The sequence below is a fragment of the Benincasa hispida genome, chromosome 10 (genome assembly GCF_009727055.1).
Source record: "Benincasa hispida cultivar B227 chromosome 10, ASM972705v1, whole genome shotgun sequence".
Taxonomy (NCBI): Eukaryota; Viridiplantae; Streptophyta; class Magnoliopsida; order Cucurbitales; family Cucurbitaceae; genus Benincasa; species Benincasa hispida.
In genome coordinates this window covers 5,825,712-5,838,397 of record NC_052358.1, presented here as the reverse complement: position 1 = coordinate 5,838,397, position 12,686 = coordinate 5,825,712, and the positions used below count along the sequence as shown (strand labels likewise).

The 12,686-nt window shown below is 33.0% G+C and overlaps 2 protein-coding genes across 4 annotated transcripts; one reads left to right on the top strand and one right to left on the bottom strand.

The window, feature by feature from the left end:
- Window positions 1-1,572: 1,572 nt before the first annotated feature.
- LOC120087669 (ankyrin repeat-containing protein P16F5.05c) lies at window positions 1,573-4,068 on the bottom strand. 2 transcript variants are annotated; one of them, XM_039044520.1, is made up of 6 exons: window positions 3,735-4,068; window positions 3,143-3,230; window positions 2,896-2,960; window positions 2,312-2,380; window positions 1,957-2,006; window positions 1,573-1,852 (listed from the first exon to the last, which is right to left on the bottom strand). In XM_039044520.1, the coding sequence occupies exons 1-6, from the start codon at window positions 3,798-3,800 to the stop codon at window positions 1,723-1,725; spliced, it is 468 nt and encodes a 155-aa protein (XP_038900448.1). In that variant the 5' UTR covers window positions 3,801-4,068; the 3' UTR covers window positions 1,573-1,722. The 2 variants fall into 2 exon arrangements, with proteins under 2 accessions (XP_038900448.1, XP_038900447.1); XM_039044519.1 differs by having other exon boundaries at window positions 3,778-4,066.
- A 4,818-nt stretch (window positions 4,069-8,886) lies between these two features.
- Window positions 8,887-12,311, top strand: LOC120088112 (E3 ubiquitin-protein ligase RNF13). 2 transcript variants are annotated; one of them, XM_039045184.1, is made up of 5 exons: window positions 8,887-9,141; window positions 9,827-9,901; window positions 10,337-10,467; window positions 11,082-11,186; window positions 11,298-12,311. In XM_039045184.1, the coding sequence occupies exons 1-5, from the start codon at window positions 9,067-9,069 to the stop codon at window positions 11,701-11,703; spliced, it is 792 nt and encodes a 263-aa protein (XP_038901112.1). In that variant the 5' UTR covers window positions 8,887-9,066; the 3' UTR covers window positions 11,704-12,311. The 2 variants fall into 2 exon arrangements, with proteins under 2 accessions (XP_038901112.1, XP_038901113.1); XM_039045185.1 differs by having other exon boundaries at window positions 9,738-9,901; window positions 11,298-12,013.
- Window positions 12,312-12,686: the final 375 nt, after the last annotated feature.

The following is a 12,686-nucleotide window of genomic DNA, read 5'->3' as shown; positions in this document are numbered from 1 at the left end:
ATTAAAAAAAATAGGAATTTAGTTGAGTGTAAGTGTACCTTTTTTGGTTCTTTATTTCCCAAACAACAATAAAAACTATGAAATAAATATAATAGTATGAGAATAGGAATAAAATTTATAATGATTTTAGAAAAAAAAAATAAGAATTTAGTAGAGCAAATGTACAAATCTCACAATTTGATGGACGAATGTAGAAAATAGGAGGATTTAGTAACAATTTTAGGAAGAAGAAGAGAACTCGTGGGGAAAGAGTAATTTGTGAGTTTAGAAGGGAAGAAAAAACCGGAAGTAATGTGAGAAGTGGAAATCGGAGAAGAGGAAGTAAGTTTAAAAAGAGGTAGGTTGAAGGTTGAAAACTCCATCCACTGAGATGTTGATGTGGCGAGACAAGGGATGGTAGCAGCGTGACAGGCCTTTGTGTAGCGTGTTTAACGGTCAACTGGCCATGCAGGTTGAGGCTTCAACTCTCGAGATGGCAGGTGGCGCAAGTGCAGGCAGCACAGGTGAAGACTTCAACTCTTGATCTTGTCGATGGCAGGCGGGACACGTGGAGGGTGTAGATGGTCGAGACTTCAATGTCAACCTCTCTTGGTCGAGTCTCCAACTCTCAATTTAATGTGGACATTTTTAATATATGTTGATCGAGTGTTCAAATCTCGACCTTCTGTCCCGTCAAACTACCACATTATTCTAAATATTTTCAAAACCAATCTATTTTTCTAATTACTCTTCTAAAGTACAATATTAAAATAAAAGACCCAATCAAAATGATGTTTGAGAAAGATGGATAGTCTTTTCACGGTTGAGATTTGACTTTATGCTCTGTAATGGTGACCGTGTATGTATGTATGTAAATGTATGTTTTTAACATTCAATTTCTATAGTCATTTGCTCACTTACACATGTATTTCACATCCTTATTTTTTACACTTCATTATCTTTGATTTCTTAGATGTTACTTCAAAAAGTAAATCTTCTAATTAGCTTAGACAATTTTATATGAATTCAATATTAACTTTTTATGGGAAAAAATTATAAATATACTTCTAATCCAAAAAAATAATAAATCACTTAACCTTCGAACTTTAATTATTTTGTCTCTGAGTTTTTGTTTCTAACGACTATTCATGCAATTTTTTTTTTTTTTACAATATGTTATGAAAATAGCCAATATTTAATTCAATATATTTGGGGAAAAATCCATATTTAATATTAAGAGAAACTGATATACATTTTAGAAATTAAATTTTTGTAAACTACAAACACTAAATGGTTCCATAAAAAAAAATTTAAAAAAAATAAAAAGATGAACAGACCATTTTAATCCTTTTTTAACAAAATGTTTAAATAAAAATGAATCTTTTGAGAATCCAAATGGAACTTTAATTAATTTTGATCAAAAGTGTTTTGAATAAAGATGTGTTTTTTAAAAAACATCCCTTGATGTATTCTTTTCTACTGATAGTACACGCTTTCAGCAAATGAGCTTTAATATATTTAGAACATAAATATACCCCTAATTGACACATAAAACTGCTTATCCAACTCATAGTTTATGTAAAGTCATTGTTCTATCTTGAACAACCATTTCATATAAAAGATAAATTCATCGTTCTTTCTTGAACAACCATTTCATATAAACAAATCAAGTTTAAAAGATAAAATTTTGATAATTTATCCTACATATTTAAGCCAATAAATCAAAATTTTGATATCCCTCAGCTATATTTCCGGTTCCACAGTTGAAACGCTGATGCCAGTGAGCTCGACTTGTGCCACCGCAGTGTTGATCGCATCAATGACATCCATTTTCCCCCGAGTCAGAGCTTCATCCATGGGAGTTCTCTCATGGCTATACAAACATATATAACATTCAGAATTTTATCACCCGACACAGATCCTTGTTACAATGTTTGAATGAAAACTTCCAATTAATTATAGAACAACATAACATACCTGTTTAATAAGCTCAAATTGGCTCCTGCCAAGATCAACCTTTTCACCACCTAAAGGATGGAAGCTAGCTTCTTGTCATTAAAATTTGGTTAAACTACAAGTTTAGCCTATGAACTTTAAGATTTGTGTAAGAAATCTAATAGTTTCATGAATTAGTCAAAACTTTTTATTCATGAACTTATCCGATATAAAATTAAAAGTTTAGAAAATGTAGAGGATCAATTAAAAAATTAAAAGTTTATGGACATATTTAACATGGTTAAATGAACCTATTAGACACAATTCAGAGACCTTATAAACATGAAAGCTCGTAAACTAAACCTATACTTTAACCATAAAGTTATTAGAGAATTACCTCAATATGCCCATTCAGACATGCCCAATGCAATGGTGTATTCTTCTCCGCATTCAAAGCATTCACATCCTGCTCACACTCAAAAAGGTTAAACATATACTGTGAGGGTAAGGATTGGATGGGTAAAATTTGATGAATCCCATCAAGGGTTTTAAAATAAAAAATCCCAATTGGCCTTTCATCAAACAGAATCTGAAAATAAATTGGAAAGTGATCGAGCAAGGCAAGTTGGTGATATAAGCATTCAAGTGAACAAACGGAATTGTATTGTATCCAAAGTAAAACACAACTACAGCAGGCGCAATATATATAACGGGACTAGATTGCGTTGGAGATCTTAATTAAGTTGAATTCAATCAGAAAGGGAATTGTAGCATTCCAAATTTATTCACTTCATAGTTGAAGCAGATTGACGATAAGAATGATGGTATGGTACTAAAGTCATCATCATGGATAACATAGATGCATGAAAGACAGATGCAAGAAGCTGTTTCTTAAGAAAGATTAATCCCTCAGTCAATTATTAGTCAGTGGATAAAATACATAACCCAAGCAGTAGGTAAAATTACAAGTAGATATCTCACCACTCCTTTACTTATGAGAAACTCTACTATCGAAAGATGTCCATTGGCAGCGGCCATGTGTAGAGCTACAATCAATTAACAGAGATTACAGTAATAGGAACAGAAGGTTTCATTGAGATGTAATAAATCTGGGAGTACATAAGTTGGAAACTAACTCATCCAATAATAAAATTCCCATATCAACTTATCGTAATTTTTTATGCACGTAAAAGCCAAAGCATCGTTATCAAACACGGAAGAAAGTTACCAGTTCGGCCATTGGAATCCTTGGAATCAAGACAAACACCAGCAGAAGCAAGACTTATTACATCATCGAAATCATTGTATCTAGCAGCCTGTCAAGTGACATCACAAAATCTAAGTTCATCACTGGACTCATACTTAACTCACCAATATCATCAATTACTCAAGTATGATGTGCTATGCCTAAGATTATTTCATATTTACTCAATACATTTCTATGGTCAAAATAGGAACGAAAGTGCACTCCATCTCGTCATACGACATTATAATGACTTTAAATTGTAGAATGAATGCTTTCGCCATTCACCTGAATCTTCTAAAATTTGCTCGTTATAATTCAAACCACAACTTTCATTGAACCGCAGATATTGTGTAAATTCGAAAAAATACCACATAGGAATCATTTCACTTAGGCGTTTCTCGAGAATTGTTCGAGTACAATCAAAGCAACTTTTATTGCATTTAAACGTATGGTATAAGAAATCCATGATTCACTAAACTTGAACGCGAATTCGCTTAACCGCACCACCGAAAACTTTATGAAAGATTGATAAGAATATCAAGATGTTCTGCAATGGAAGGAATAGTGAACAAACCAGAAATAGAGGATTCAATAAAGCAAGAGAATGAAGATTGTACATCAACAAGATCCTCGATGTCATTCATCGTCGTTTCCACGGTGCTCTGCTCTTCTGATCGATTCGCTTCCATCACCATCGTAAAACCGCCGAAGTCTCCAACGGGAAGAATCCTTCAAAATATGAAGTGTAGCTCTTGATGAAGATTTCCGTAAATAGAGAGTGAAAAAACACGCAGAAACCCTAAATAGAGAGTGAGCCAAAGAACACGCAGAAACCCTAAATCGGCGATTCTTGGAGAAGAGAGTGAAAAAACGACTGGTTACAGCGTAAGGGCGAAGGTGACTTGTGGCGCAACTCCGCTCTATTGCCGCTTGCAACCTCCATTGTTTTTTCGGGTCACCTGCTCCGATAACCGACCCGAATACGTGGTCTATTTCATGGGCCTTGTTTTAGTGGACCGTAATCTAATGGGCCTGGGCCGTATTTGTTCTTCAACCAGGACGTCCAAGTTTGGGAAACGTCATATTTTTTTCAGAAAAAAATAATAATAATTTTGAGAAAATTATCTTTTTAGTTCTCAAATATAGAAGAAAATGTGGATTTGATCCTTGAGTTTTCAAAATTAAAACGTTCGACAAACCTTTAAAACATTTTCTAAGTCTAATTTAAATAATTTTTTCTTTTAATTCACATAATTTAAACAGAAATGTCTCCTTTTGAAAATTATTATTTTTTATCTAATCAATTCAAATGTGTCTTAAAATTGGATAAATAATGATAATAATTTTTATACAGTGAACATATAAATATGTATTTAAGAGTTATGGTGAAAATATTAATACATAACAAAACCTTGCGACTAAATTTAAAAATTATATAAAAAAAAAATAGTGGCTGAAATTAGAAAATTAAAAGTAAGGGATAGTTGCAAATATAGCAATCAATACCAAAATATTAACATAATGGTTAAAAATACCAAAATATCATAGATATTTGATATTTAACATAATCAATACCAAAATATTAACATAATGGTTAAAAATAAATATGGACCCAACTCAATCGAATTACATATATATTAATTAAAAAATAATTTATATTTTTTTTTGTTTAAAGTTTGACTACTTTAGATTGATGAATTTGTTAATTTTTAATAATTTTCTTTTAAAATTGTTATGATGTTCATATATTTGTTTGGAGTCTATAACAAATATCATAGATATTTGATACTTATCTTTCAATTTTTATAAGATTTTAGTTATTAGTAGCAATGTGTTGTAGATAACTTTACATTTTAAATTAATAGGGAAAAATAAGTGTTGGTTTAAGCAAGCAATCAGCGGAAGAATTCAGGATCATTAAGCACTTTAATTCATTGATTTTAGTATCAAAACAAGCATGTTCATAGAATATCAAGAAGGTTTTAGAAATACCTTTTGAATAACTCCTTTGATCCACAAATTCAATTCCAATTTTCAATCTAAATGTGTAGTAGACTGGACCTTAAATTGAGTTGTGAAACTCAAAATGAGTTGAATTTAGGGAATAATTTGAGAGGATAAGTTATTTTCTACCAAAACTGAAGAACTCTTATTCGATCTCTTTTCTTACCAAAAACTAGTTTGCATTGATGTCTTCTCAGCTCAATCTTGTGAGATTTATCCAAGAAATTCATGCACTCAGATTGCCTAACCTTAAGATAGCTCCCCCTTATTCAATCTAGTGGGATTGAGTGGAAGATCAATGTATTCAATATGTGGAAAAATCCCACTGAGTGGATTTCTCCCAAATCTATTCTTCTCTTTAATTTTGTCATTTTAAAATTAAAATAAAATTTTAGTTTTAATTCTTTTAGTTCAACTTAAATTTTATTGATTTTACAAAAATTAATCCAATAATTCAATTTTTCAAATAAAATTTAATAATTAATTTAATAATTTAATTAATTCTATTAATTTAATATCAAATATTAAATTAATTGAATATCAAATTCATTATCATGAATCCATACTCATTAAATTAATATTTAAATCATATTTAAATATTAACCAATTGTTCAATTTTGTTTAATTTCGTAGTTAAACGCGTAATTATATCACTTATAATTACTAATTCCCTTTAATTCGAATTTGAACATTTCAAATTTACTCGTCACACTATTATAAGGTTTATTTTATTCGTGAACTAGTAAGGGGACCTGATTGACCTACAAATTATGGGCTTAAACGATATGAAATTAACTGGTTAAACTCTTTAAATCGAATTAATCACCACTCGTTAACTACCGGGCTATGAAGCACAGATACTTCATGTGAGGCAAAGAATCAGTATCAGACACGTATCGGATACTGATACTTCCAGATATTTCCCAAATACGTATCTGATACTTTTTTTTAAGAAAAAAGACAAGTAACTCACATAATCTTTCCCAATCTAAAATTAGGCAACTTATTTAAAAAGCTCACTACTCGAGTTCAAAATTAAAAAGGAAAAAAAAAATAACGGACCAAACCTTAGACTAGAATCATCTAATCTCCATCTTCACATTTGAATCCTCACAAAGTCCACCAAAATATAAACCATTTGGATATCTTCAATAAGTTCTTCGTTTATCTTCATACTTTTATCTCTAATATTCTTCTTCTTCTTTGCAATATGAGTCACTTTTCTATTGCATTTTATTAACTATTATACTTCAACATCTTAGATGTTGCTTTTTTTGTATTGTATTTCCGTATTTGTATTCTATTTTGTGCTATTGTTATTAACTTGTATGCTAAATTTATCTATATCCTAGTTTTTTTTTTTAAAGAAAAAAATGTATCTTCAACGTATCAGTATCTTCGTTTTTTAGAAATATATATATTAAAAAACATATATAGAAAAAATGACGCATCCTTAGACGTATCTGTATCTTAGTTTTTTAGAAATTGACGAATTGACGAATCGACGTATCCGATCGTTTTCGTATCTGTATCTGTGCTTCATAGCTACCGAGTCATTCCATTAAAGCAATAAGTTGCACTCCCCTCACTATAGATATATTGTGCCCGCTTGATATAACCTTAATTAGTAAGTTGACCCTTCATAGGTTGTTCGTAATAACGACTGGGTCAATAACTGTTTTCCCTTGAGATTACCTCTTGTTTCTTAAGTCCCATTGATCCTCTAATGAACATTTGGTTTGTGATCCAATCACCAAACTTAGTCTCTTTCGGGCCATTAGAGAGTGGGGCCCCTTATTCAAGACCTGAAGTCAACACTAAAGGGAACAACCTCTCTACTGTCCTTAAAAGCGGGTAGGAGTGAGTTTCATCTTGCACCTTATGTCCCCAACTATCTACCAGTCTTACCCCTGAAAAAGGAAGCTTATTGAGTCGGTGCTGTTAAGCCAACCCTCGCCCATGCAAATATAAGGATAATCCTAAATAAACAGAAGTTCATAATTAGCTCAGGATTAATGTTAAGTTACCTAGGTAATCGCTTTGAAATAGTTAGTCTTAAACAGTAAACAACGTTATAAAGTAAAGGTAACTTATTTCTTGGTCCAATCTTATACAAACTCTTTACATTAGTAAATGATGCGGAGAAGACTAGTGATATTGATCCACAATAAGCTCAACAAACTCTCGAATTAGCGAAAGCTAACTTGAGGAAAGCTCAAGGCAAGAGACAAACAATCGAGGCAAATTTAAAAACGGTCTGTTTCCGGCATAGTTAGCGCATTCATCATAGTTAGAAGCTTCAACTCCGGATGCGCCCACTTCCCATGTCTCCACATGAAATCAAGACCACTTCGTTTGTAGCACTTTACAACATTTGTAACTTATACAAAATGGGCCACATCCAATAGTGTTATCAGAATAAGGTACCCAACCTTATTTGTATACTATAAATTGTTTTTGGCTATCTACTCGAACTTGATCCACTCTTATGTCTCCACATAATATCCATAGATCTTAATTTACTGGATTTAGTTTATACAAGTGCAATTTACATATTCAACAACAATTTTATTGAATAACTGACAATAACATCTTTATTGTAAATAAAATATATTTAAAATTACAAAATGCGAGTTTTATGACATACAACCTAACAATAATTTATAGTTGACAATTTAACTCATCCCAATCCGAATTTTAAGGGTCGGATTGAAAACTTTATTTAGGTCTTTTGGATTGCAAATGGTACAAAAAAAATACTCTCAACCCAACTCAAACTCGTGTACACTCATAAAAATTTGTGACAAGAGTCTAACTCTAATTAGAGTCTATCAAGTCTATTATTATGGATAATTTGTACAGATGACCCTTATTTAAGGACTCACTCGAAATTTGGCCTTTTGTTGATCCCATCATGTTGTGAATTTACCTCTTAACCCTTATTTCTCTCTTTCCTCCTTTTTTTGCAGCTTTTTTTTCTCTTGTTTTTCTTTTTTTTCTCATTCTTCTTCTTTTTTTTCTCATTTTTTCGTTTCTGGTGATTTCTTTCATTTACGCTGAACGGTCTTCCCTATTTCTTCTCCAACGATCACTGTTTATGTCGCTTTTTTCTCGTTTTCCTCTCTTTATTCCTCGTTTTGCAGTTTTTTCTTGAAGAAAAAAGTTGCAAGTGTTTCTGATGAAGAACAAGATGAAGGGGAGAAGAGCGGGAGCGAGAAAATGAGAAGAAGAATATGAGCAAATGAGAAGAAAATTGAAGAAAAAAATTACAATTGTGTCTTATGAGGATTAAAATGAAGGAGCAGGAAATGGGAGGAGGAGCTAGAAGCAGGCTCCCGCATGCGTTTTGAGGTCAAATGGGTACTTTTACTAGTAGAAGACCAATTCTTCTAGAATGAGGCCAAATTTCGAATGAGTCCCTTTACAAACTTCCCTATTATTATTATTATTATTTTTGTTAAATTTACCATTGATTTTGCTATACACCTATTAATTTTAAAAATGCTATTGTAATGCAATTATGTTGGACCAAAATTAACAAACATTTTAACCTATTAATTTATCACCGAATGGAGGGAAAGTAAAACCGGTGAGTCGGTTGAAGATAATTACGCAACAACAAGGTTGAAGACGAAAAAGGAAAGTAATTAATTATTAATTAGGGTCAAGAGAAATCAAATGAATTAAACCCTAGATTGCTATAAAAGGACTTCATAATACACATCTTCTGATTTTCTCGTCAAGAACTTCTGGATCGCGAGTATCGAATATTCTCTGAGCATCCTTTTTCTCCTGGTTCAGAATAATTCTTCAGCATCTCCTTTCTTTTCAAGTTTTGATTTGTGCTGAGCAACTGATTCGGTTCTGTGAAAGATCGGAGGAGAAACCCTCGTGTACTCGCTATGTCTTCCTCCGGAATCTCTATCCAGAGCGCCGAATTGTCAGATGCCGTTCAAGAACTAGTTCTTTGCGACCAGGTTTTCTTCTATCTTTTAATTTTCGAAGTTGATCTACTTTCACGCACTTTCTTTATCCAAGAGAATCAGGGGCGTAAAACTCTGCGCAAGAAATGATGCTTGATAGTTCTTATTGGTAGTATTGCGTTCTCAAATCTGAAATCGTTGGTTTACTCTTGTTGTCATTTGTTTTTAAGATTTGCGTTGCTTGGGGGCTAATTAAAGAAGTCTGAGATCCTTGGTTTAGTCTTGTTTTCTTTCATCATCAAGATTATGGACATCGGGAGGCTTGCTTTTTGGGATTTAATCTAGGGAGAATATGGTTTAATCAAATTGAATTGACTTTTGTGCTTGGTTGTATGGCTACGAGGAATCATAAGAATCAGAAACTGTTGTTTATGTTCATCCGGTTTGCCAGTAATTGGATTGCTGTTGTTTCTCTTGCGAATTTGATCGGTCGCCTGTGCATGCTTTTCTTTATTCTATAAGGAAGATTTTCCTCTCTTTCAGTTAGAGTTGCATATCCATGGTTCTGTTCAAGTGTCTGTTCTTTGAATGTTGGATATTCACGTATACATACTTCGAGGATTTCTAACTTGCTGGATTTGTATGTTCAGTTGGAAATGTAGATCTTTCTTTTCAGCATCTCCTTTCTTTTCAAGTTTTGATTTGTGCCGAACAACTGTTTGGGTTCTGTGTAATTTAGAGCCATATAGATCGGAGGGTTATGACTTCTTCCGGAATCTCTATCCAGAGCGTTTCAGATGCCGTTCAAGAACAGGTAATTTACGACCAGGTTTTATTCTATCTATTCATTTTCGAAGTTGATCTATGGAGAATATGGTTGAATCGAATTGAATTGACTTTTGTGCTTGGTTGTATGGTATGAGTAATCTTAAGAAGCAGAAGCTATTGTTTATGTTCATCTGTTTGCCAGTCATTGGATTGCTGTTGTTTTTCTCTTGCGAATTTGGTTGGTTGCCTTTGCATGCTTTTCTTTCTTCTATAAGGAAGACTTTCCTCTCTTTCTGAATGAGTTGCATATCTATGATTTTGTTTAGTGTCTATATTGAAATATTGGATATTCTTGTATACGAACTTCTCTTTCAGTTAGAATTGCTCATCTATGATTCTGTTTAAGTGTCTGTTTTCTAATATTGGATATTTGCATATATGTAAATTGAGGATGTCTAACTTGCTGGATTTGTATGTTCAGTTGGAAATGGGAAAGAAGGTAGAGATTCAAGTAACGGGGCATGGGAGTCACGATGGGGCTTGTGCAATTTGCTTAAATAAGATAGCACTTCAAGAAACTGCTTTAGTGAGAGGCTGCGAGCACGCCTATTGGTTTGTCCCAATTGATTCATCTTTCATATACCTATTAATATTTTTTATAACATGACTTATCCATATATATTTCATTTCGTTGTGGCTCTATGCTTGTATTGGAGATGGAGTTTTAAGTTGTTGCGAACGTATTCCTGGGAGTCCGCTAAACTTTGTAGGAGAAAATTCACTGTATCCACCATTGCCTTTGGTGCAATGTTTCTAATTGTTCTAGATTGCCCGAATTTAATTGGAAGAGGTATGCTGTTCTAGATTTATAATCAAAGCATCTTGGAGTAACTGGCAGAAGTCATAGTTAAGGCTTGTCTTATTTAGTTGATTGATCATTGAACTTAAAATGCTTTCTTTGTGGGAAGTGGACAGAACTCTGTTGTTCACTGATTAATTATAGTGATATGTTTGTTAAATTGGACACATATCAAACACCGTGTTGAATGTTTGATGGGTACAAGCACAATAAGACTCGAATAGAACACATATTGGAATGATTTTTAGGCATTTGAACTTGAGTGTTTAAGCGTATTCTGTATGCCTGTTTGTTTGAGGAATGAGAGTGACCTTTTATATTACCTTTTATTTTTCTTTTATTTATTTTTTCTTTCACTTTCATGAAGTGCGACTTGCATCCTTCGATGGGCCTCATACACGCAAAAACCAACTTGTCCACAATGTAAACATCCATTTGAGTTCCTGATTGTTCATCGTTCTCTTGATGGGAGGTCTGTTCCTTCACCATTACATGAATATTTTTATGGTTTATAGTTTAGGGTTTGGATTCTGTTATCCCATTAAATTACTGTTCTAACCATATATTGCTTTCACATTGTTAGCATCCACGACTACATGTTTGAGGAGAGTGTATGTTTGCTTTTGAGAGCTTCATGGTATAAACCTCAAATCGTTGAAGAACGGGAGGAAACCTATGATGATCCTGAGGATGATCGGTACTATCCTTATGAGGATGACGATGAAGAGTTGGAGGATGCTTACCTGGGTGTATCACCAAATCTCCGAATCGGAAATCGAAGGTGGGGATTCAATGGTTACGTGAGAGCAGGTAGACAAGAAGCCCGACCAGTTCTTAGGCCACAGTTGGCTGAACCTAGTTCATCGAGGGAGCCCACTTCCAAAGATAAAACAGGCCGACGAGCGAAAAGGGCCTTGAAACGAGAAGCTGCAGATAAAGCAGCAGCAGCTAAGCATCAAGAACATCTAGCTAGGTTTGGCCGGAAGTGATTTTATATTTAAAGCTTCTGTATAGAATAAGCTCTACTCATTTCTCTGTGTACAGGTCTTTGATTCAATTTACTTTTCTAGTTAATGTGCCTTATTAGAGGTTGGTAGCTCCCAATTAAAACTAACTAAGAATGGGGATCATAAATACTTACAAGGTGTAAATGATGCCATCGAATTCATTGTATAAACAATTTGATCTTAGAATCAATCATAAAAGTATTGTTAGCCGTTAGTACCTAGTTTCATGTATTAAAAAATTTAACTCTAGACTCAAAGTCAATTAATAGTTCACTAAACTAGCTGATGAACATGTTATGTGTTATTGTAGCTACCTGTTGAACATCTAATAAAATTTGTCTTTTCAGGTGGGCACCTGGTCAAGTTAGGGATTTTGCTCGGACCTAACTCTTTTTTCTTTTCTTTTCTTTTTTTTCTTTTAAGTTTATTTTAAAGTTTGCTAATGCTAATGTTTAAAAATTGTGCAATCAATAGGAGAGTGCAAAAGTTGATATGTAGAGAAGGGAAGGGAGCTGGAAATAGGGAAAAAAGAAAAAAGAAAAAAGGAGGGTGCTTGCTCTTGAAGGGCCAGCATTGCAACTGTAAGTAGGAGTCTTTTGCCTTTTGATGTCCATCCGGATTAGTCGAGTTTGCTACTCGAAAGACTTGAGTAAGATCTAAGAGTTGGGTTGAATTGAGTTAAGTTGTATTGATTTTTCCTTTTTCCATTAATTTGAAATGCTTAAAATTATCTATAATGCATGGTTAATAACTAAACTTTCATAAAACTCAAATGTTAAATATCAAATATCTACAATTTTTATTAATAATTTTAAACAAAAATATTGAAACAATCCTAAAAGAATATCGTTGAAAATTTAATCATAAGCTAAATCCTAAAAACTAAAACTCATATAATATATATGTAATTCGGGTTGAGTTGAGTCAACTTGAAAAAAATTTATTCAACTAGAGATTCAACCCAA

Excerpts from the sequence above, each read along its gene's own strand:
- LOC120087669 (XM_039044519.1), bottom strand. The coding sequence starts at position 3,855 with ATGGTGATGGAAGCGAATCGATCAGAAGAGCAGAGCACCGTGGAAACG. Across the intron at positions 2,381-2,895 it reads TTCTCATAAGTAAAGGAGTG|GATGTGAATGCTTTGAATGC; the intron begins GTGAGATATCTA and ends GAGTGTGAGCAG. Across the intron at positions 1,853-1,956 it reads AATTTGAGCTTATTAAACAG|CCATGAGAGAACTCCCATGG; the intron begins GTATGTTATGTT and ends ATGTTTGTATAG.
- LOC120088112 (XM_039045184.1), top strand. The coding sequence starts at position 9,067 with ATGTCTTCCTCCGGAATCTCTATCCAGAGCGCCGAATTGTCAGATGCC. Across the intron at positions 9,142-9,826 it reads AACTAGTTCTTTGCGACCAG|AGCCATATAGATCGGAGGGT; the intron begins GTTTTCTTCTAT and ends TGTGTAATTTAG. Across the intron at positions 9,902-10,336 it reads CAGATGCCGTTCAAGAACAG|TTGGAAATGGGAAAGAAGGT; the intron begins GTAATTTACGAC and ends TTGTATGTTCAG.